Raw genomic sequence first — 25276 nt, forward strand, 5'->3', positions numbered from 1 at the left:
CAAACCAAAATTTAACTCTTTCTGATACATTGTGATCAGTCCCCACTGGTAAAACCAAGCCAGAATCCAAAGGACAAGGGAACCCATTAACATGGTCCATATAGATTAGCTCCCAGGATACAGACAGGGTAGAAAATGTGATTGAGAGGGTCTCAAGAGGCAGAATGAAGGTATCCATCACACTGCCCACTTAGACCTATAATTTAGTGAAAATCACCTTTCAATTTGGAAATAGCATGGTAGGAGTTTTTCATCAGCAGAACTAGGAAACAATTTGTATGTTGAGGCATCTGTAGGGAAAGGAACACATTAAACAAGACACTTGGACACGTTATAAGGTAAGAGAAATATTTATTTAATTTTGCACAAGAACGAGCTTATACTGAACAAATCCAACCAAATAATATTCAGTGCAGTAAAACAAGGAAATAGGGATGATTTTTCCTGTTAGAAAATATTAAGTAACCATGCCTGTGCATTATTTTTATCATTACAATAACTTGTTTCAGATTTCTTTTCAGAGTGTATACTGTACATAACACGTTATAGCTTCTTTGCTTTGCTTCTGAAAATATAATTCATTCACTGCTTTGCATTTTATTTTTCAGCAGTGAGGAACCTAACTGATTCGTGAAGATTCTGATCTAGAGAAAAATTTTCTGCACCAGTGAAGCTAGAGGCTTTCAAAGCTCTGATGGGCTCAGGCTTTATATCCAGGGGTCATGATGTCATGGTGTGTATTCTACACCCATTCTTCTACCACGGTGATGTCAGACACAGTAGAAGCAGAATTCTGGTCTCGTTTTGCCCCAAGAATTTTCCTTTAGTGATTTTCTCAAGCTTCACAAATTTCATAATTGAATGTTCACTCAGCTATTAACAAAGCTGCACTTAGCTGCCCACAAATCATCCACTTTAAGTTTTAACCTTTTTTTTTTTTTTTGGTCTTTTTAATGAAAGAACATTCTTTAAACAGAAATCTCCCGTGAGACAGTTAACTTCACAGTTCCTGAAGGCACTGTGGGTCCACTGAGCAACAGATGTGGCCATTCTAGGGAAGAAAAAAGGGGAAAGAAAAGGATGGTATAAGCTGTTAAGCCGTTAGTAAATACTCACACTTACTGATTGGTGCACATAAATCTAACCAGGCCTTGTTATTTAGGCACCCCTGCAAGTTCAACAGCCCAGTTAATTCTCATGTCTCTACTTCTGCAGGACCAATTATGTCCAGTTATTTGTGGCAAATCATAGACTAGCTTTATTTACCACACAGCACCTTCTTAGATCATATTTTTTTCTCCTAATCATTCATCCACAAAATATGTATTGAGTATATTAAGCCCTAGGTATATTGATGAATAGGCAGACATGGTCACTACCCTCAGAGGACAAGGGTTAATTTGGGGTGGGGAGCAGAAAAATAATAAACACCAAGCGAACAAGTCAAAAATTGTGAAAGGTGCTAGAAAAGAAATAAACTAGGTGGTGTCAGGACTGGCTGGGGCATCTGGGTGGCTTAGTCAGTTAAGCATCTGTCTTCCTCTCAGGTCATGATCCCAGGATCCTGGGATTGAGTCCCATAATGGACTCCCTGCTCAGTGGGGAGTCTGCTTCTCCCTTGGTCCCTCCCCCTGCTCCTGCTCTCCCTCTCTCTGTCATAAAAATAAATAAATAAAATCTTTAAATAATAATAAAAACTGGCTATTTAGATTGGTGGTCAGGGTAGACTTCTCTGTAGATGTGATATTTAAACCAACACCACAAGGCAATGTGAGAGGGTCAGCCAAAAGCACAGGGAACAGAATGAGTAAAGGCTTTGAAGTGAAAATAGTTTCATTTATTTAAGAAGCTGAAAAAAGGTCTGGGTGAGAATTTTGAGTTGGTGAAGAAGACAGTGTAGAGATAAAGTAGCGTATTATACTTTTATCACAAAATTAAAAGTGTCTGTTCTATAAGATAGAAAGACTCTGATACTTTAAACTTCTTTGAAGTACACCAAATGAGGGGAAAACTAGTCCAGTTCCAAAAAGAATATAATCAATTTAAGCCAATACTCTTCTGTTCTTAATTTTTATGAAGCAGAGTTCTTATTATGACAGCGAGAGAAAGTCTCAACATCTCCTGGATCTTGTGGCATATTAAAGCTTTGTCATCACGCTCAGAGACAGGTTTCCTAACCATAACCATTATATCATCTTTCCCAGTCCAGGGACACGCTGATATAAGGGATGTACCAGTTCCTCAGAGTATCAGTTCCTCAAGGAGAAAGTAAGGGAATTTCTGGAGCTTTCTACCATTAAGTATGTGAAGCCAGCATTAGATTCCCATAGGTGGAAAAATCATTACTATGGTTCCCATGAGTATGTTCTAGAAAGGGACTGTGTATTTTCCAAAATCTTCCAGGTATGCTTTTCTTATTCCATATCCATATTTTCTGTAACAATAAGATAGATGCTCAATAAATCATATACCATTGGAAACTCCTCAATTAGGGAAACACAGTTCATACAAGAATGAATAATAAAATATCCTACTGGAGATCATTTTAGTAATGGCATAGTTGCTTACATAAAACTAACCTTCCCACAGATAACTATAAAGGGTCTGGACAAAATAGAAAAAAATAACTATTTGAAAGCAATAGATAGTGACCAAAAGCAGGCAGACGCTGGAAAGGTTTCAATTTGTAAAAGGGAAATGTGTTGTGTGAGATTTATTTTTACTCGGCATTTCCCCTTAGGGCACTCTGTAGTCAATGCAGCTTAGGCTAACTATAACTCAGGCAGAAAGACACAATCTGATAGGCCTCAGACATCAGAGGACAACTTTTAGAGCTGCCAGGGTGGTTGTAAATTCAGAGGGAAGTATCTAGAAAGGAGGGAGTGAATCAGCACATAAAGTCCCCTCAAATCCTTGGCTGGTCTTTGAATTAGAGGAGACTAAAGAGATAATGAGTTATAGCTTGAAGGTTGAAAGATTTGGGCAGAGATTTCAAATACTGCTTACTGTGGGTAGCAGTGTTTAAAATCTGTGTCCTTCCAAGTTAGGAAGGATTGATTAAAAAAAAAATTCAGGCTTTTCATTGAAAGCTTAAAAGGGTCATGATTAGGAATAAAACAATGTCTCAAGATTAGGAGACTCACCCTAGAACTAAGGGTAAATCTGGAATAGACCCATTTAACCAGAGTAAAGGGAAGCTTTCTTAAGTGCAAGGTGATAGGCCAGTAATTTGCAGAGTAAAGGGAAGCTTTCTTAAGTGCAAGGTGATAGGCCAGTAATTTGCAGAGTAAAGGGAAGCTTTCTTAAGTGCAAGGTGATAGGCCAGTAATTTACAACCTGCTAGGACAAACATAGTCTTCAGAAGAAGCTAAGAGAACACAGGATCTATGCCATATATCATCCATTGTATCTGACAAACCATAAAAAAGTATTAGATATCACAAAGAAAGCAAGAAAACGTGACTCCTAGTCAAGAGAAGAAGGAGTGAATAGAAATGACTCAAAGATAATCCAGATGGGGGGCGCCTGGGTGGCTCAGTGGGTTAAAGCCTCTGCCTTCAGCTCAGGTTGTGATCTCGGGGTCCTGGGATCGAGCCCCGCATCGGGCTCTCTGCTCAGCGGAGAGCCTGTTTCCCCTCTCTCTCTCTGCCTGCCTCTCTGCCTACTTGTGACCTCTGTCAAATAAACAAATAAAATAAAAAAAAAAAAAGATAATCCAGATGGAATAATTAGCAAACAAGAACTGGAAAGTATCCGTCTTAAATATGTTTGAAATAAAAAAAAAATGGTAGATCTCAGGAAATAAATAAAATTATAAACAGAATTAAGTGGAAATTTTGGAATGAAAATTTGCAGTATTTGAAATGAAAAGTTCATTGGATTGGCTTAACAGATTAGACATGGCAGAAGGAGCAGTCAGCAAACTTATAACAAAAAATAGAAATTATCAAATCCAAAACAACAAGAAAAAAGACTGATATAAAAATAGAGCTTCAGTGACCTTCAGGATAGTATTAAGACATATAACATATGAGTAATCATAGTCCCAGAAGAATAGGTGGGAGAAAATTCCAGGGAAAATATTTGAAGAAACCCCAGTCAAAATTTTCTCAAATTTCTTGGGAAACAAAACAAAACAAAACAACCCCCGCCCCAAGCTTACATACTTAAAAAGCCCAGCAAATATCTAAGAATAAAGTCACGCAAAATATCATATCTAAGTGTATCACAGCCAAACTTCTAAAAATAAAAAATAGAGAACTGTAAAAGGAAACAGAGTGGGGAAAAGACATATTTTCTACTTAGGAACAAAAATACAAATGATAGCTGAATCCTCATCAGAAATGATGGAGGCATGAAAACAATAGAGAATCATCCTTAAAGTCCTGGGAACAAATCTGTGAATCCAGAATGCTATATTTAATAAAGGTATCCTTTAAAAATAAAGGTAATTTCAGATAAATGGAAGTTGAGATATCTGTTAACAAATGGATCTATAATATGGAAAGTGCTAAGGAAGTTAAAGCTGAAGGAAAGTGACACCAGATGGAGTCTCAAATATGTGAGAAGAAATGAACATTAGAAATGGTGAATATATGGATAAATTTGAAATATAGTATTTCTTCTTCCTTTAACTTCCTTAAGAGATATTTGGCTGATTAAAGCAAAAAATAATAACAAGGAATATTAGGGTTTATAGCTTACATAGTTATAAAATATATGATTATTATAGCTCAAAAGCTAAGGGGGGGTGGAATACTATTATGCTGAAGTTCTTATTATTTATGTGAAGTAGTTTAATATTAAATCTTATTATACTATAATAAATCAATGCTATATATTGTAATCTCTAGGTCAGCAACTAAAATAATAATATAAAAGGTTATAGTTAAAAACCCAGAAGAAAATTAAATTTAAATAATACAGAAAGTTAATAAACAAAAAGGAGGAAGAAATGGAAGAACAGGAATTGGAAAATAGATAGGACAAAAACAAAACAAGTCTCAAAATGGTAGCCCTATATCTACCAAAGCCAAAAAATTACATTAAATGTAAACAGACTAAACACTTCAATTAAAAGACAGATTGTCATACTGGATAACAAAATAAGAACTAAGTATATACATTATCTAGAAAATGTGCAGTTTAAATATAAAACCATAGATGGGTTGAAAATAGATGGATCAAAACAAAATGAGTATCTGGAAAAAATTGACTTTAAGTCTAGAAGCCTTGCTAGACAAGAGGGCATTACATAATGATAAAATGGTTAATTTACCAGAAGACATGAAAGAGCATGTCCTGGTGATTTCATTTATATGAAATTTTAAAAAGGCAAAATAAATCTACTACAATGAAATCAAATTGAAGTTTACTATGGTGAGTCGGTATTGCCTGGAAGGGGGAAAAAAAGATACTCATTTGAGTGTTGGAAATAGTCTATATTTTGATTTATAAGACCCATCAAATTATAAATATATATACATGTATATATATTACATATAAAAGTATATATACATTTAACTATTCATTTCACTATAGTTGATATTACCTTGATAAAAACTAAAATAAAAGTTGTTCCACTGAAACTTAGTCTGATTACTAGGAATAGTAACAATCTACTATTATAATGAATTACAAAAGGTAGTTATTTTTACATAGTACAAAGTAAGTTTCCTTAACATCCTGTTATTTCTGGCTATATTTATTCTATATATATATTTTTAAAGATTTTATTTATTTATTTGACAGACAGAGATTACAAGTAGGCAGAGGGAGAGGAGGAAGCAGGCTCCCTGCTGAGCAGAGAGCCCAATGTGGGACTTGATCCCAGGACTCTGGGATCATGACCTGAGCCGAAGGCAGAGGCTTTAACCCACTGAGCCACCCAGGTGCCCCTATTTATTCTATATTTTCAAATTTTTTAAAAAGAGTCATTGTCACTATTTTTGTGCTAAACTCAAATCAAGATTAGAAGACAGCTGGCTTTTAATTTTCAGTTAATATATTTATATATAATACATGTATAATATACTTTAATGTTATTTATGTTCAGTAAATTTAGTTTTTATTCATTTATTAATCATTTACTGTATACTAATATATTAAGCTGCTTACAAATTATATAGATTATAAGTAGATGTATATATAATTAATATATGTTTAAACATCCACTGCCATCAGTATTTTAGTATGTCTTTATAGAATTCTTTTTCATACTGTTTTATTTTCAACTTTTTTCCAATTAAAGTATATATGTAATTACATATTGTATTTTTAGCTTAGGTTTTATTTTAAGCCTTTTTTTCAATGGCTGAATAATATATAATTATATATATTACATAATTATAGTATAATATGATATATTGCATCATAAAGAGTTACTAGAACTTTTTGAACTGTTTTTCTATTTTTGGATACCGTGGTTTCTTCCTTGATTTTATATGACAAATAATATTGAGATGAATATTGTCATGCATATAGCACCTTCCCCTTCCATATTTTTTTAGTATATGTGCTGCCGAAGCGAGCACCCCCTTCCATATTTTAGAGTATTTCTTTAGGTTATATTCTCAGGCCTGGGATTAACAGGACAAAAGATGTTTGCGCTGGGATGGGGAGTAGGCAAAGAGGTGTATTGTGGCATGCTGACATGTGTTTTTCAAGGTCACTAACAATTCATTAAGAGTTACAGTTCCAGTACATCTCTGTCAGCATTGGAAATTATTGTGAGTTGCTTTTTTTTTTTTTTTTTTTACTATAGTATGTGAAAATAATAATTCATTATGTTAGTTTACCTTAGAATTTTAATTAAAGGTTGAATAATTTCTTTTTTTTAATAGCTGCATTTTTTTAGTGAATTGTTTATTCATTCTTTGCTGATTTCTTTATGGGAGAAATCATGATTTTCTTGTTAACTTTTATAAGTTTTTAATTTAACAAATAAATCATATGTTCTGGAAGAATATTTTTCCAGTCTCTAATTGTGACTTCTTGTTTTACAAATTTTATCTATGGAAGCTCTAAATTTTCTGAGGTATTCCTTATCACTTTTAAGTTAGAAAAGACATCTCCCTTCCAGAACGTTAATTAACATTTGATTATATCTTCTTTTTATTCTTAGTATCTAAGATTTCTTCCATGTAGAATTTATTTTGATGTATGATAGCATATAAAATTACTTCCTTCAAACTGCTGTCCAGCCATCCCAATACATATAGAATAATCCTTTCCTCCTCTATTGGTTTGCAAATCTATATAGAATAATCCTTTCTTTATTGATAAGAAAATCTCTCCCAATCATACATGAAAGTCTTCATTTTAATGTCCTCATTGGTGGGGCATTTGTTTCCATAGATAGATCTAGTTATCTATTCTAATAATAGTACAGAAGTTGGCTTTCAAAACTTTAAGTCTGCTGTTTCTGATAAATGAAGGTAAAGTTCAGGAAGTTAGGAGTTTCATCCTTAAAACTCTAATTTTCTTTATACCTCAATTATTTCAGTATTACATCTAGAGTTTCCCCAGGAATTAGAAGTAGCCCCCTGGTTTCCAATTTCCAAATGGTCTGTTTGGAAATTACTTATTAAAGGAAATTACCTTCTAATCCCTCCTCCCTTCATAGTCATTTCTCAACTGGGCACATCCCTAGTTATTGTTTGAAGCTCAAAGCACAACTGCCTAAAAGCACTCTGACCCATCAAAGGGTTCACAGTTTCTCTTAAATTTAGTAATTCATTTTTGACTCAAGAGTTTAACCTCTTGGGGCACCTGGGTGGCTCAGTGGGTTAAAGCCTCTGCCTTTGGCTCAGGTCATGATCTCAGGGTCCTGGGATGGAGACCTGCATCGGGCTCTCTGCTCAGCAGGGAGCCTGCTTCCCCCCTCTCTCTCTGCCTACTTGTGATCTCTCTCTCTGTGTGTCAAATAAATAAAATCTTAAAAAAAAAAAGTTTAACCTCTTAATGGAGGAACTTTTTTTTTTCTACCTAAGCAAATTAAATCTGAAGGCATCCTTAAAAAGACATCTTTTAAAAACTCCCCCCTGCTAATTCCTAATTCCTCAGATCTTATCTTCAAGTCATTTGCTCAGGAGATAACTGGTGCCCATGTTGTATGGTCTTTTAGCGTAGTGCTCCTTTCCTTCAGAGCATCCATCACAGTCTAGAAGGTTGTCTTTATCTATTTATGACTTGATTAATATCTACTTACTCTATTATCAATAATAAGAAGAGTCATTATTGAGTGTTTACACTGAATATGCATGAAATGTGTAAGAAACTTTTTTATGGATCTTCTCAATTCTTACAGCAATCCTCTCATGTAGGTTCTAAAATTATTCCTAGGTAGGTACTATTTTTATTCTTTTTTTTTTTCCCCCAGGGGAGCAAACTGAGCCACAGAGAGATTTGTGAACATCCCTTGAGGTCACACTGCTAGTATGGCCAACCAGACTTTGTTTGAATCCAGGTGGCCCGATTTTAGTGCATTCTTCACTTCTAGGCAGACCAATGCTGTACAGCAGAACATTCTGTGATGACAGAAATGTTGTGGGCTATGTGTATGTGTGTTTAAGATTTTATCTATTTATTTGACAGAGAAAGAGAGAACAGAAAGAGAGGCAGAGGGAGAGGGAGAAGCAAACTCCCCACCAAGCTGGGAGGCCAATGTGGGGCTCCATCCCAGGACCCTGAGATTATGACCTGAGCCGAAGGCAGAGGCTTAACCTACTAAGCCACCCGGGCACTGCAAGAGAAATGTTCTTTTTATGTTTTTATGTTCTGTCTAATATGATAGCCACATGTAGCTATTAAGCAATTAAAATGTGGCCAGGGTGACTGAGAAATTGAAGTTTTAATTTTATTTAATTTTAATTAATTTAAATAGCCATATATGGCTACTGAATACCATATTGGACAGCATAGCTCAAGACAATAAGGTATTAGGTAATAATTTCCAGGAATAGTTCTATCTGTTTTGCTTATCATTATACTCCTGGTACCAGCATAATACCCAGCACAATGTATTTATTGACTAGAATGAATAATTCATAGGAGAGTAGGACAGGTAAAAAGTAAATGGTGTAAAAAGTAAAAATGGTGATCTGAAAGTGCCAAATTGTGGGAAATGCTCACTTCCAATGCAGTATCTGTAGCCTGCTGCATCCATTTTATTTTTAAAATAACACAAAATAAAATGTTTATTGGGTTAAATTTGGTAAAATAGCACACGTTTTTATAACTCATATTTAATAAGAAGGGAAAAGGGAAATAGCATCAAACAGTAACTTCTGAGAGTCAGCATTTATCTGACAAAAAATGAATTTAATTCTAAAATACACTTTCTGGAATACATTCATTCCTATCATGAGGCAAAAACCCTATTTGTTTATAAGGCTGGAAATGACAAATGTATTTATGCTCTTCACTCCAGAAAACTCTCATGTTTTTCTATTACTGAATGGATTTTTTTATTGGAAATATCTGTGTGAACCATATTTGTGTGTTCTTCATCCTATCACCTCCTTTATATTTTTGCTGTCACTTCTCAGTGACAGAACAATAATCTTAGTTGGATTAAGAGTGTATATGGGGCGCCTGGCTGACTCAGTTGGTGGATAATGTGACTCTTGATCTCGGGGTTGTGATTTCGGGTGCAGAGATTATTTAGAAAATATTTTTTAAAAAAAGAATGTAAAGGGACTTAACTTCAGTTGGTAATTAATTGTCAGAAAGTATTTCCCTGTCATTAATGCTGAAGTTTCTGGATATGCACTGCTAGGTGTACTCATATTAAATGTGAATTAAAGCAATACTATATATAGATAAGTCACTTTTAGTAGTAGCAGCAGCAGTAGTAGTAACTTTCAAATTTGCTAATGTACTTTCAGGAAATGCACGAAATGTTCACTCAAAAAGCTTTGCTTGACTGACAAAAATTAAACTGAAAGAGACAGAAATTTTGGTTTGAAATAGATAATAGTGTCTCAAAGCTTAAAGCATTTTGTATTTCTTTGTCCTGTTACATCAAGCCACTCCAGTAAGAATCTGTGCTAAGTGAATCTGAATTAAATTGTTCTAAAAAAATTAATGGAATTGTGTACTTTGAAAAAAAAAACAGTAGTTAGAGATATCTGGCTGTGCTATGTTGGAAAAAAATCTGAATCTTTGCTTTCCTATGTTGTTGTTATTAAGCCTTCAGATTATTTAGTTAGTTTTAGAGTTGATTCAAAAATTATGACTATGAAGTACAGTAACCACTGAATCAACATTTGTAGGAACAATAATCAAATAGAATGCTTTCAACTTTGCAGTATCATGAATTCTATATACTACCTACATTATCTGTATTTTTGTTCTCATTGAAGTAAAATGTACATGCTCTATTTTCCTATGAGAATAAGAAGAAAAATCTTTATAATGATTTTTCTCCAACTGTAGGAATAAAATAAACAACAGATCTTAAATTTTTCAACCCAATGTAACTGGCCACAACAAACCAAGAAATATGCCCATTTTTTCCATATTGATTTTCACTTTGGAAAATGTAATATATTTACTTTGTCGATATATTTACAGACCTCATAAAAGGACCAGATAAAAATCAATATAATAATATTGTCTTCCATCATGAAAAAGAAACATGAAGTTTGTATTGTAGATTTTTTTTAAAAAGACGTGTACAGTTAGATACTTTAGGACAATTTAAGTATATTCTTTCTATTCTGGTGACATAAATAACTGATCATTCTGGTTTCTGATCATGCACTTCCTTCTCTCTGAATATGCTTTGAGGATGCACAGGGCAGTTAGCCTTGGCAATAATAAAGCTGAGTGGCCCTCCTCCCACCTGTTTCAACAATAAATATGAAAAAAAAAAATGCTTTCCATTGGCCCAGATAAACACATTAATATCGATGAGCCCTGGGTACAGCTGGCCAAGCTCTCCCTACTTGGATTTAATAGGCTTTACCTTGCACTGGCAGAGAGTACACTCGGTGCCATGTTTGATCCAAGAGGACCCAGTGAAGCGAACCACATTCATCTCATCCAGGCAAGTTTTGGTGATGTCATTACGAATGGTGTCAGCCTGGCAAGGGTCAGTGACACAGCGCCGGCAGCACTCATTCTCTGGGAGGACACTGAATTCACATTCCACCTCTGGGCAAGGCAGAGGCCAACAGTCAACTTCCCCTTGCTGTAAGAAAAGCAGATGCACCAGGGCAGGGAGAGAGGAAGGGAAGGTATGGAGGGAGGAAAGGGGGTGGGGGGGGGGGGAGCACAGTGTTTACTGAATACTCAGTTTATTTGATGGATATTTATACTCAAACCTTCAAAGCCATGAAAGTCATCTTGCAGGGAATCTATAAAAGGCCTATCAAAGTGTTTGGGTCCATACTTCAGTTGGACTTTAAGAGTGTTCAAAGATTAAACAAGAATAAGAATGAACAAAGTCAGAACCCTTTCCCTTAAAACAATCAAATTTGCATTCTCCTATCTTTTCCCTGACAGAGAAGAATCATTTACTATGGAAGAAGATTTTACTTAGATTTTTGCATATTAGGTGCTTTTTTCATTTTTTTGATCCCCCCCACCTTCTTACTTATTGCCTTCTGTATAAAGAAACTTTTGTCCATTTACAAGAAAATCAACTGAAATATGAAGGGAATTTGACAGGTTTTCTTTGTTCATTTATATGTTTCTCAGGTTAGGGATTTTGGAGAAAAAACAACTATGAACTGATTTCAGGCTTCTTTATTCCACATGGGAAAATTGTGTGAATTGGATCTTTTTAAAATTTAGCTCCCACCTGTTTCCTATTTTCTTCATAATTTTGAATCTCATGGTCTTGGAGATGAAAGCAGCCTTCAGGCACAGAAACTGACCTTGTTCTTTCAATTGATTTTTGGGTTTAAAGTATAAAAAGGAAGCAACAAAAAAGCATTGCCTTAAAAATATCCTCACACAAATAGAAAGGAAACTAGCCATGACTTTAGAAGTAGCATCTGTGAAACTTTCTTCTATAAAGACACATAGACCAATTTTCCTTTTCATTTACACTCCTCAAAAGAAACAGGAAATTTGGTCAAATGAAAAAAGATTGGTGTTTTCCTGATCAAGTCTTTATTTTCTTTTTTCCAGTAGAAGCTTTATAAATATATACATTCAACTCTAATATTCTAATAGGTATTTGTTGCAAATCCATATCATGTGTAAAACAGGTGCCCATTAGGATAGTGTTAATGGTAAAAATATTTAGAAGGAAAAAAAGCATGTGTTTTTTTGGTTTTGTTTCTCTTTTTTTTAAAGTCTGAGCATGACTGATAGAAATGGATTAACAGAAGTTCTACTTGGACAAAAAAATTACAATTTTCATGCATGCTGCTGTTCTGCTTGTAACAGTCTGTGAGTAAACCTAAGCTGAATGGGACTGGGGATGCCAGGAGAGTCTTTTCTTCTTGACTCTGGAAAGACGTACATGACATACCATCCAACATTTACTCCAGGATGTGCCTTCACGGGTCCTGACTGCATGCCTGCCATCTTGTCATCCTAACCGGGTTCACTGCCAGCACTATGGCGAGGTAGGTGCTGAGAACTGGCAGATGTGGGAGGGCAAGACTGTCCCCTCATTAGATTCTGGGCAAGAATTGCCCGTATACTTCCTGTAGCTAAACTTACCAAGCAGCGGCACTGTTGGCAGTTCTGGACCCAGGTGTCACCACTATTATATAAGGTTTCTCCATTTTGATGGAGGCACTGACTGCTAAGCCTTGGGTCACATTCAGGGCAGCAAAAAAGATCAACCGTGGGATTCTCACAGTCACACACCATCCGACGACACATTACGAATCCATTCTGTATAAGAAAGAAGAAAGCAGTTACCAAAAGCCTCCATTTCTCAATGTAATAGATTTAAAGTTAGTTACCTTTTGTAGCTAACACACAGAAATTACCCAAGCTAGAGAACTTCCAATTTCCTTTCCAAACACTGCTTGACCAGCAAATTTTCAGAAATGACCCACATGAAATAACCACTATGCAGTCCTTATGTGTAGATGAATGTGGATAATGCATATGTAAATATACGTGTACTTGGGGGTTTTTTTTTGTTTTTTAATTTATTTGACACAGAGAGAGAGATCACAAGTAGGCAGAGAGGCAGACAGAGAGAGAGGGGTAAGCAGGCTCCCCGCCGAGCAGAGAGCCCGATACCGGGCTCGATCCTAGAACCCTGAGATCATGACCTGAGCCGAAGGCAGAGGCTTTAACCCACTGAGCCACCCAGTTGCCCCTGTACTTGTTTATTAGTGTAGTAATTAGATTACTACCTAAATTTTGTTTTGTGTGAGGGCATGTGTGTTTGTATTTAGTAGTTAGTCAACAAGCTTTACCTATTGTTAAATTCATGGAATAAATTAGACCTTAAGTTTGTGTACAAACTGTTATCAATTTCATTCATAATAATTGAGTCTTTCATACAGAGTGTTATTTATCTAACTATAATTTAAGTCACTCTTATCGACTGGGTAAATAAAGTGGAACATCCCTTTAAAACTGAAACCCAGTCTAAATAGATTATTTTCACTCATAGGCCAAAGTATGTCCATTCTGGCTTCATTTATACATTCATTCAAATATGATATTGCTCCTCTGGAAGCACTAGCATAGTTAGCGATAAAGTTTTATCAACATCTGCAGATAAACACATTGTGGCATTTCCATAGGATGGATACTATTCAGCAATAAAAGGAAATATTTTATATTATAAAATAATATAAATGAATGTTGAAAACAATGCTGGGAGAAAGAAGTCAGACAAAAGTGTTATGTACTATATGTACTACCTACTATAGAAGGCTCTAGAAAATACAAATCTAATCTACAGTGAACCAAATCAGTGTATCCTTCAGGCTGACGGTATGGAACTACCTAAGAAAGGACAGAGACAACATTATGAGCAGACGAAAATGTCCTTTTGTGCTAACTGTGATAGTGGTTAAGTAGATGCATGCATTTGTCTAAGCTCATCAAGCTGTACATTTTAAACATATGCAAATTACATCCCAATAAAAATGATTAAAGTGTTTTATTTATACCGACCTGACATGAACACACAGAGCACCGGTCATTCTCCAACACCCAAATCTGACCATTGTGTTTAATTTTTCCATCATGGATGCAGTCCCCTGTGCAGTTCTTTCCATGAGGACATCGGCAATCATATCCACCATCCAAGTTAAAGCAAATGGTATCATTGGCACAGCTGTGCCTCCCAGTCCCACACTCATCGATATCTACAGCCAAGAAAAGGCAACAGGCAATGTGCTTAGAATATGCTCGGTTTCAAACAACTGCAATCAGGCATGTTGTCTCTAACACAAAGCATTCAACTGTAAATTAATTCTCATCTTACTGGCATGCATTTCCTATTAAATGCTGACTAAAGCAAAGTTAATGATCTAGGGATTTCACAGGAAAACATTATCATGCTTGACTTCAAACACCAGATAACCTTGGTTAGATTCTCAACTTTTATATCTCTGTAAATACCATCAGGCTTTTTGGAACACTTATATTTTTTTGAAAGTAAGAATAGAATTCAATTTATCAAACAAAAAGCAGTGGCAGTTGACATTCTAAAAGTGCCTATGAGTTTGTATTCAGAAAATCATTCTCAGCGTTAAAATGGTGTTTACCCCAAATCCTTTCTCTGTGGTACATGAAGTGGCATGGGGCCTCCGAGGCATTTTATTCAGCTTTAAGCACCCACCTGTCACCCCCACGTAAGCCCAAGTGTTTGGCCCAGGTGAGGGCATTCTTTACATACAGTCAGGCATTTCCATACTGTCCTCACAGACTGCCCCCCACCCACAGAGGGCAAGTGACCACCAGCAATTACCATCTCTCTCACAAATCAGCTCCCAATTATTAACTTTTCAATTTCAGATGATTGTTTTGGCTCCTGCCTCACTCAACTGGCAATGACCCATTCCTCACCTGACCTCGGCTATTCCAATGGCAATCACAGCCTAAAGCATTTTCATACAGATGAAAAGCAAACATATCTTGACCCACAGATCAGGTCCATAAGATGAGATGTGATTCACTTTATTTATACCCATAATTTAAAGATCACAAGCCAAAATACATTTCAGGGATATTGTATGAGTGGCAGTAAGCAGTTATTTCTTACTTCATCTGTTTCCTCTGAGTAAAGGTCAAGAAAGAAAGAATTAAATCACAGCAGAAGAAGTGGGCTAGAGAGAAGATGGAATGGATAGTTTTTAACCAGGGGAACTTTGTACTGCTTTTCTTAGAAAATTTTAAAAGATAGACTTTAGTGGATACCTGTCGTAAATGGTTTGGTTTCAACATTATTGAAGATGTGCCCTAGGCAATTGTTATATTTTAGCCATATTTAAATTATTAAATATTAAGTTCTGTCATATATGCATTCCTCAAAATAAACCACATGATATATTTCTCTCTATTTACCTTGAGTTTGATCAATTCCACCTCAACAAAACCAATGAATTGAGACAATGGCTGAAAAGATTCTTGTTAAACTACAGTGAATACATTATTATAGCCTGATTTGTCAAGGATAATACAGTTTATAATTATAGAGTATGATCAAAAGCAGAACTGTTAGCCAGCATGATGATATATTTCACATTTTTTAAAAGTACATTGATATGTATATATATATGTATATATAGCCATTATATATAAATAGGTACTCTTTTTCAGATCTGAGAAATTTGGCTGATGCTTAGAGAAAGAACAAGAAGTGAAATTCTATATAACTTTATAAATTAGCTCTATATTTGGTCTATTCAAAATAATAAGGTATATTTGATGACTTGATCTTCTTTTCCTATTAAATATTCTTACATTTAGGAACTATAATACACAGGAAAAACATTAACCATAGTTATTTGGTCTCTTTGACCACAAACTGGATAAATATTTCTTACTACATAACCCTTTAAATATCCACTGTATGAATACTATTCCATTAATGGCAATGACTGGATTTTTACAATCATTTCATTTTGCTTGACATTTAAAATAAAAGCTCTGCTGTCAGGTAATGCATTTTTTCCTTAAAGGCAGAAATAATCCTTGGATCTGCTCCAGAAGACAAAGAAGAGGTGTCCAGCCACAAAAAGAACATGTGCTCTGAAATAAACACGTTTACGATAAAGAATTAGAGTAATAAGTTACTTACAACATCGGTTGATATATACTTGTCATACCTGGAGAAATGCACAGGCGGAAAATCATTATGAACTAGTGATTATCTTTTGCTATACAATGGGAGTTTTAATTTGAATTCATCTCCCCCCCATCTCTATCTCCTGCTTGTTATCTACACTGGTTTCCCAATGCAGAGTCTACTCTCAATTGAATGGTAGTACAGAGTTTTGGAACTCTTTGTTACATAGAGTTTTATTATAAGGTAAAATTCCTAAATTAAATGTACACAAGACGTGTATATTGTGCTTTGAAAAATATACTATGATATATAAAAATTTCAACTTTAAAAATACTGATAACTCCTTTAGTGAGCTATTGAAGAAATAATGTTGTTAAATCCAAGTCTCATTTCAGATCTAACTTGATCTAATAGCAGCATTTGATACAGTTCATTTTCCCTCCCTAATAAATTTTCTTGCTTCCTATCACACTGGTAGCTCTTTCTGGATCTTCCTCTTGCCCACATATACATTCTAGTGGCAATTAAACTATGAATAAGATTTGGCCAAGCAAGAGAAGGAAAGGGTGATGTAGGTAGAGGTACAGGTGTACTTGAAAACCCAAAGTTTAGAGTCAGCAAGATGTGTTAGAGGGAACGAGTTGAATGTGCAGGAGAAAGGGAGTAGTTCGACAGTGAGCTGAAGAGGAACTCAGGGCCCAAGTAAAAGTTGTGTTAAGAACTCTGAACTTCAGGGGTACTGGGTGGCACAGTCAGTTAAACGTTTGACTCTTGGTTTCAGGTCAGGTCAGGATCTCGTGGCTCATGAGATTGGGCCTCACACTGGGCTCCACACTCAGTGTGGAGTCTGCTTGAGTTTCTCTCTCCCTCAGCCTCTGCTCCTCCCCTGCATTTTCTCTCTCTCACATAAATAAATCTTAAAAAAAAAAAAAAAGAAATCTGAACTTCATCATAAAGACAATAAAATGTCATTTTAGGGAACTGCAAAAAAACAAATCAGATTTTTTTAAAAGACAGATTCCTTTTACTTCATTTTGGAAAAAGGATTTCAGTGGATTTGAATTTACAGCCACGAGATCAATTAATAGACTGCAAATAGGCTGTTGCAGTAGTCTAGGCAAGCAATGGTCATATAATAAAAGCAAATACTTATTACTGTGTGTGCCAGATTCTAAGTGCTTTCACATAATCATTCATTTAATCCTCACAGCAACTGAAGGATACAGTTATTCTCCCAATTTTATAGATCAGGAAGCTGAAGCATAGAAATGTTGCATAACTCTCCCTAGGTCTAGTAAGGTATAGAGCCCAGGTGAAAATCCAAGTAGTCAGGCTTCAGGTCTGTGTTGTTAAGCACAGTGCTGAACTGACCATTAGCAGTGAAGAGATGAACAGAAAGAAACAAATAGGAGAGACTTTTCCAAAAATAGAAAAAATAATTAAATAAATAAAGCAACTTGGTGATTTGTTTGCTTTGAAGATTAGGGAGAGGAAGTGGTCCTGAATGATGTTTAGATTTCTGGCTTGGAAATATTTGGCTGATCCTATTTAAAGAAAGAAGAGCAAGACTTCGCTGTGGAGTGAAAGTGGGTGGCAGGATGAAGAAAGGAACAAATTAGTTTAGGACATGTTGAATTACGCTTTCTTCTGGGCTTCCAAATAGAGCTGTCCACCAAATAGTTGAATATATAGGTCTGGAGTTCAGAAAACAGAACTGGGCCCAAATATGGATTTGGTGAAGATATATTTTCATCATTTCCTTTCTCAAAAATGGTCCTTTGGAGTCAAGTTCAAACTTCTTAGAAAGGCATTTAAAGCTACTTCTTTTGCTTATCTCTCTTTTCCTTTCTCAACTTGCCAATAATCACAGCATACTTGAAGTCCTCATACAAATGCTAGACACTCAAGCCTTTCTTGTGCCCAAGCAGGAAATCATTTCTTCTTCTGTTTCCTAATAGCTCTACATTTATATTTTTCTCAAGTGTTTATTATTTTCAGCCTTATAGCTTTCTCCTCTATTAAGAAAGTCACTATATCTTATATGACAGTTGTGGTACATATTCTATCTCTTCCACAGGCTGAGAGCAGAGACCACACCTCCTTTATGTTTCTGTGCAGCAGATGCCTGACAAATATCCAAAGGTACCTACTTGTGCATAGATTCAGTAACTGCTTGTTGAGGTAAGCTGGATTCATTTAATTTTTGTCCTTCTTCTTGATTTAGGTCAAGAATTTACAATATTTGGCTTGAGCATCATACTAGATGCTATCCTATAAACACTGTTTCTTTTTTGGTCTTACAAGTTCAAAAGCCTCACCACGCTTAAAAATAATCCAGAAATTAAAGCAATGGAGGGGTGAGAGTGGGCATGTAAATAAAATATTCTTATGTAAAAAAATACTGGGCTTTATTTTCAGAGAGAGACATATTTCCAGGCATAGTAGAAATGATGACATGGCAAAGGAAAATGGTACACAGGCACATTATTTGGGAATTAAATATCTATACCTCTGAGATAAATGGATGACCAAAACAGCATATAATTTGTATGAATGCAGCTTATCAACATGTATGTTGTAGGTTATTCAACTGCAGTCTGAGAAGTGGTCAAACAGTACACAGTTATTTATTCATGTCTTCAAATATATTTATGCATGTCTTCAGAGTAAGTGAGAACCTACTGCTGTGACTTTGTCCACTTTGAAATGAAATGCCTTTTTCTTAGCAACAGAAATATGGCACCTGCTCAGATATAATCATACTCTTAAAACTGCATCCTTCTAAATACTAATATTACAATTCTACAAATCACTGAAATTTTAGCAAATGGATACATTTTAAAAGGCATTTTAGCCTTTTTTATAACATTTTTTAAGGCATCTTTCAGAGCACATTATCTTCTGAAAAAGTTGTAGGCTCTCTGAGAATCATTAAAAATTCTATTGGAAGATAATAGTAGAATTATCTTTCCAGAGTTGTATTAAAAAAAAAAATCTCTAGCTGTTTCCATGTTCAAAGAATTTCCTTGAAGTCTGTTTTGCATAAACATCTCATACAATCCTTTACTTCCCCATCTTCATCTTTATCATGTATTATTTTAATGCTTAGTTTAGTTTTCCTTGTTACTTTCTGAACACTTGTGAGTGTACTGATTATGCTTTGTTATTCTGTCCTGATCACTATTTTATGTATTTAGTTCTAACATAGGACTATATCTACTATATATCCTATTATATGTCTACTTCTAACAGAGGTTGTATTCCTAATGTACTTTTGATTAAATATTATGTGTATCCTTGTATCTCCCTCAATTTTTAATCCATCTCAATCTTTTTCACTGGACAAATGAGCATATTATCTACTATGTGACAAGCACTGTCCTAGGCATTGGTGCTTGACAAGTACAAAAAATCTCTTAGACGTCATATAGAAGATTCTATGGAAGATAATAAACAAGTAAGCAAAAAATATACAATCATTTCAGGAGAACTTATAATTTCTATGAAGAAAAATGAAGCAAGGTAAATGAAGAGTGTCAGAGAAGTATGTTATTTTAAGTTGGAACTCCAAAAGAAGCCATTTTGGAGGAAATCTGAATCATATGAAAGAAAAATGCAAAGATCTGGGGAAAGACATTCCAACAACAAAAAGAAGAGTGCATGAGAAGGGAACCAGTTTGGTATATTTGTGAAATGGCAAGAAAGTCAAATACTCATGTCATGTAGACTCTTATAAGTCATTGTTGGGTTTTGGATTTTACTCTGAAGAGAGATCGAAAGGCTCCAGGCATTGGAACAGGACTGGATCATGCTCTTACTTCTGACTTTTAGAAATCATCCTTAGGGTTAGAGAAAAAAGACTCTAAGGGAGTCAAGGGAGGAAGCAGGGAGACCAGTTTGGAGAAAGTGACACTAGTCCAGACAAAAGATAATGACGGCTTAGACCAACGTGGTAACAACACACATGGTGAGAAGTGGTAAGACTGGGAATATATTTTGAAAATCAAAATTATGAGACTTGTTAATATACTGGATATGAAATACAAAGGAAAGAAACAGTGACTCCAAAATGTTGGTCTGGGCAACTATGTTTTGGGGCCTGAAGGAAACCAGGCCTGCCAAGAATCACATGAACGATTTTAGAAGCACAGTCCCACTCCCCTCAACTTGACCGCAACCTTGTGAGAAGCTGTGGACCCAGAGGTCTCCAGGTAAGCTATCCAGATTCCAAACCCATAGAAACTGTCAGAGAATTTTTGTTGCTTTTTGCTGCGAAGTTTTGGGGGTAATTTGTTATGCATCAATAGATAACTAATGCAGCCCTCTTGAGATTTGCAGTTATAAATTTCAAAGATAGTGAGTGCCACTGCAAATGTAAAGTGGAATAGTCAGAAGAGGTATATGTTTTTTCTCTTCACATTCCGATGCATGGAAAGGGTGTACTAGGGTACCGAGCAAAACTAAACACGGGTTCCCCCTGGGGAAGAACAGATGAGGAAGGGGAGGGATAAAATTAAGATGCATTTTCAGCTTTAATCTATGTATTTGTGTGTGACCTGAATAATTTATAATCAGCTTATATTTACTCTTTGTTTGTATAACTTGAAGTAAAAGATAATCTTAACAAAAAGGTAGCACTTAAAAAAAAAGTAGACTTAATGAAAAAAGTAGTTTATCAGGGAAGTGCAAAATCATAGTCTGATCTGCCTCTTGATTTGCAATCCATGGTTCCAGGCGGCCCAGGGTTCTGCAGCGCTCGCATTCTCTACTGAGATGTTCAGAAGGGCCAGGTAAAGCCCTCAGACCACAATGAAGCAGTTATTTGCAAAAGCCAGGTTTTAGCTCCTGGTAAGGCAAAAGCATTCCCATTCCTATGCAGAAAATTCAGACGATCCCTCTACTTAAGACCCAGAGGTCTGCAGCTGCAAGCAAAGTGCAAAGCGCACTGGAAACATCTATCACCCTAGTCTGCTTCACTCTTTTTCTGTGTGAAAACCCTTTGAGGTCCAAGACACCCTTTAGGTGTCAAGTACTGTTAAGTTGGATTCTCCAAGGCTTTCACTGCTGTGTCATTTTAGTCACATTATTCTCTCAGGTTGTTAATCTATAAAGGTGTAAATACAAATGGAGAAAATTATAACTTCTTGAGGATTCCTGTGCCAAACTTCTGAGGGCAAATCCTTTCAGTGTGGGTGGTTTCCCTAGCAATTATTCATGAGTCTTTGTATAGCCTGCTTGCTTTCTAAAAAGTCATGCCCTTTAATAGGGGATATAGAGGGGCAGAGTTGTTTGTCAATTCACTGAAAATAATTCAAAATTAATGGTAAGTAATTATATATGAACTGATTAAATTTTCTACTCCCATGAGATTGAAATCTCCTCTGAAGCAGGGATCATGTCTTCTGTATCCAACATTCAACATTCACTAAACAGCTCTTACTTTGTCAGCCAAGTGACAGGTTAGGAATAGTCCAGAGTAGCATGTACTGTGAATATTATCCTTGGCCATATCATTATCATATTTTCTCTCCCTCTATTTTTCTTCTATTGTGCTTGCCTCATCTATTTTTTCTAGCTCTTTTGGGGTCAGCTTTTTTGCCTGCTGCCATTTAAAAATCTGATACTATGGGTTTATTCATTCTAAAAACATCCTTTAACAGTTGCAGATATCCGGAGAGAACCGGTTTAGTGTCACAAATTCTAAATATCTAAAAGTCAATTAATTATCATAATTAGTAAGCAAAGTTTCAATTGTAACAAGTTGCCAATCATCATTGTACAAACACACAGCAAAAATTACCAGTAACTTAAACATTACATCAATGTCTACTATTTACACCTTACTGCATATATTTCAAGCTCAAAAGATGTTCTTTTTCTTTTTTAATTTTTTAAAAGATTTTATTTATTTATTTGACAGAGAGAGAGATTACAAGTAGGCAGAGAGGCAGAGAGAAGGGAAGCAGGCTCCCTGCAGAGCAGAGAGCCCGATGCGGGGCTCGATCCCAGGACCCTGAGATCATGACCTGAGCCGAAGGCAGAGGCTTAACACACTAAGCCACCCAGGCGCCCCTTAAAAGATGTTCTTAAACTCTAGTTCTTTTCCTTGTACCGACCTTCACAAGATTCTCCATTTGGTGAAAACATCCCATTGTCATGGTAGCCATCTCTGCACTCACAGTGGTACCATCCAGGCAGGTTAATGCAGTTGGCACGACTGTCACACTGAACAAAGCCATCAGAGCACTCATCTATGTCTGTTTGGCAAAGAAAACAAAAATAGGATGTTATACAATTGTTGCCTTCCTCTGCCCCAAACTCAAATATTCTGCTAGAGAGCTACTAGATGTTTTAGTGCCAGCAAATCCTTAAAACTGAGGAAACAGAAACTTAAGAAAGTCTACTTGGTTGTTGAAAGCTATATAGAACAGGAGAAATAACTAGATGGCTTCTCTGCAAAAGTCATCAAAAATGGATAAAATGAAAAGAAATGGTCTATGAGTGCTGCTCACCATGTATTTCGAGCTCTTCTTCTGGAAACAAGCTAGGATTGTCATGTGAATGCATGAAGCCAATTAGGAAGTGGCATGTGTCACATTAAGATGCAGCTTGTGATTCACATGTACTCTTCCCCATCACAATGACCGACAGTCCCCAGGGGCTCTAAAGATCAGTCTGAGTCCCTGAGTGAGGGTGATGTGGGGCACAGTCCTCCCCTGGTTGATGGACATGGAATATGAGCAAGAAATCAGGCATTTTGCTTTAAGCCACTGAGATTTTAGAGTCTTTTATTACTATAAACCTAACCTATCCACCTGACTAAAATCTCATTCATCTCCAGTAGCAATAGCAACATGCTTCATACTTTCAAGAATATATACCATTTAAGTCAATTTTTAATGGGTTTCACATATACTACCTCATTCAATCCTCAAAAAAAAAAAAAAAAACCAAACAAACAAAAAAACTTGCCAGGTAGATAGTGTATTGAACATATGGAAGAAGAATGAGGCAAAAGAAAATTACGGGATTTAACCAAGGTCACCTAAAAGTTCACTGTTGCCTGACTTTCAGGTGTGTGTTCCTTCATAGAAGCTGACACGGGCTGAAATCGGGAAAATTGTCTCACATATTTCCTCCAATGGTTTATTATTACTCCCAAATAGTGTGAGCCTTTTATTCTACTTTTTGGGTCAGATTTTTGCATACGGCCATTTAAAAATCTTATCTGATACTATGGACTTATTCATTGTCTGTTAATGATGAGAACATCCAAAATCAATCCAGGTCTCTTCCTTTGCTCACAGAGGAAAAAGTAATTCCTGGAGTTGCCTTACAGAGTGCCCCCTTCTGCTTGGTGCTCTGACTGACTCAGACCCTGCTAAATGCTGAGATGACAGCACATCATGGCTGCCGAAATATCCATATGAACCCTACTTCCATCCTGACAGCCGTATGCCATGACTGAAAATTCCACTCATCAATGTAGGATAGCCCTTTCTTATATACTTGCCACACCTGCACCGCAGTGCCTGCTGCAGTGACCAGGCACGACAGTGTCCCACATGTTGAAGGGAAGGCCTGCATTTTAGAGTCCTCTCTCAGCTGAAGACAGTCCACTTCAGCTCCACAGAATCTACTTCCTTCCTACTTCCATCCCACTGAACTCCAAATTCTCGGAAGTATATATTCCTTTTTCTTTTAAAAATTTTGCTTCTTCTCTATTCAATTTTGAAAGAGACAAATTTTTTGAATAAATACACTGTTGGTTTTTTTTTTTTTTTAAAGAGAAATAAGCCATCCCTCATTTATTTCTCGACAAGCCCAGAATCTCCTCACTAAAACAAGGTGCAAACCTTTCTCTTAGATTAGGCAATAAGTATATATATATATATATACACACACATATATATACACACTATATATATGTGTGTATTCATACATATATATATTTTATATCATTGCAAAATTTTAACATGATTTATGAGCTAAGAAATCTTTTGCCTCTGTAGTTCCTCTTCTGAAGAGTTAGTTTCTACTGTCAGTAATTCCTACTGTCAAAATAATTGTTAGTGGTCAAATCAGCTAACCACTGACTTCTTGACAAATAGCTGATGTAGATTGCTTCCATTTACTGAGGCCTCCTAGGCTTTATGAAATAGCCTATTTGTATTTCAGGAGCCTCCCTAACTGATGAATCTCCGATTGTAAATGGGACTAAAATGCTATGCTCATTTCAGCTAATACAGTCTTTTCTTCTAACCCAAATGATGCAGAAAATTGATTATGTCATTTCTTAACTACGTGGACAAAAGAAAACAGGTTGGGATTTCAGCTTTAGAAGTGAGTTTCTTGGAAGAAAGGCCATGAGGGGGATGTTGTAGAGAATCTTGTTTTAGAAGAATCTGGTCATTAGTATTGGTGATTTGCAAGTAACTATTAATGGAGCACAGCCTTCTCCACTGAAACAACTTTCGCATGTATATTTAGCCTTTAATTTAGTCCTTTTTTATTGCCTGAACACAGTTGTGGGCTTAACTTGGATCTCATGACATAGATACGTATTTCAATTTTTACTTCTCACTTACTTTCTCTCCTCCCTCTTTGCAATTGCTAGACCCACTCCTTACTGCCTTGGGCCCACTTCTCTCTCCTACATTGCAGCACCCTTTCCTAAGTTACAAATATGCTCACTGAAGTTTAATGAGAATGTATTATATTACTTCGTGTTCTAAAGACTGGGAATACAAACGCATGTTGGACAAATGTATTTTCCTTTTTTGAAAAATCTATTTTCATTTCCTGTTTGTGTTATTATTTATTACTACTAAGTAGTATTTTAGATGATGAATATGCAAATATATACATTACTCATTAATTTGCATTCAATTTTTATTGAATGCCTGTTATGTGTCAAGTACTAAGTGCTTGGGAAACAAGGATGCACAAACCAGAAATAACTTCTGCCTCACTGAGATTAATATACATCTAAACTGTCCTTTATTTTAAGAGAATTAAATTTATAAAAAATTTGAATTTACAATCACATAGCACAGT

General features: G+C 35.8%; 1 protein-coding gene across 5 annotated transcripts in view; it reads right to left on the reverse strand.

Moving 5' to 3' along the window:
- Positions 1-334: 334 nt before the first annotated feature.
- NELL2 (neural EGFL like 2) overlaps positions 335-25276 on the reverse strand; it is a 414049-nt gene continuing 389107 nt past the window's right edge. For all 5 annotated transcript variants that reach the window (XM_046012522.1, XM_046012521.1, XM_046012520.1 and 2 more), the window contains 5 exons: positions 22336-22476; positions 14101-14294; positions 12679-12855; positions 10970-11194; positions 335-1051 (listed from right to left, as the gene is read on the reverse strand). In XM_046012522.1, the coding sequence (XP_045868478.1) occupies positions 1001-1051; positions 10970-11194; positions 12679-12855; positions 14101-14294; positions 22336-22476 (788 nt within the window). In that variant the 3' untranslated portion in view covers positions 335-1000. The remainder of the gene's footprint in view (positions 1052-10969; positions 11195-12678; positions 12856-14100; positions 14295-22335; positions 22477-25276) is intronic.

Source organism: Meles meles, chromosome 7 (genome assembly GCF_922984935.1).
Source record: "Meles meles chromosome 7, mMelMel3.1 paternal haplotype, whole genome shotgun sequence".
NCBI classification, from domain to species: Eukaryota; Metazoa; Chordata; class Mammalia; order Carnivora; family Mustelidae; genus Meles; species Meles meles.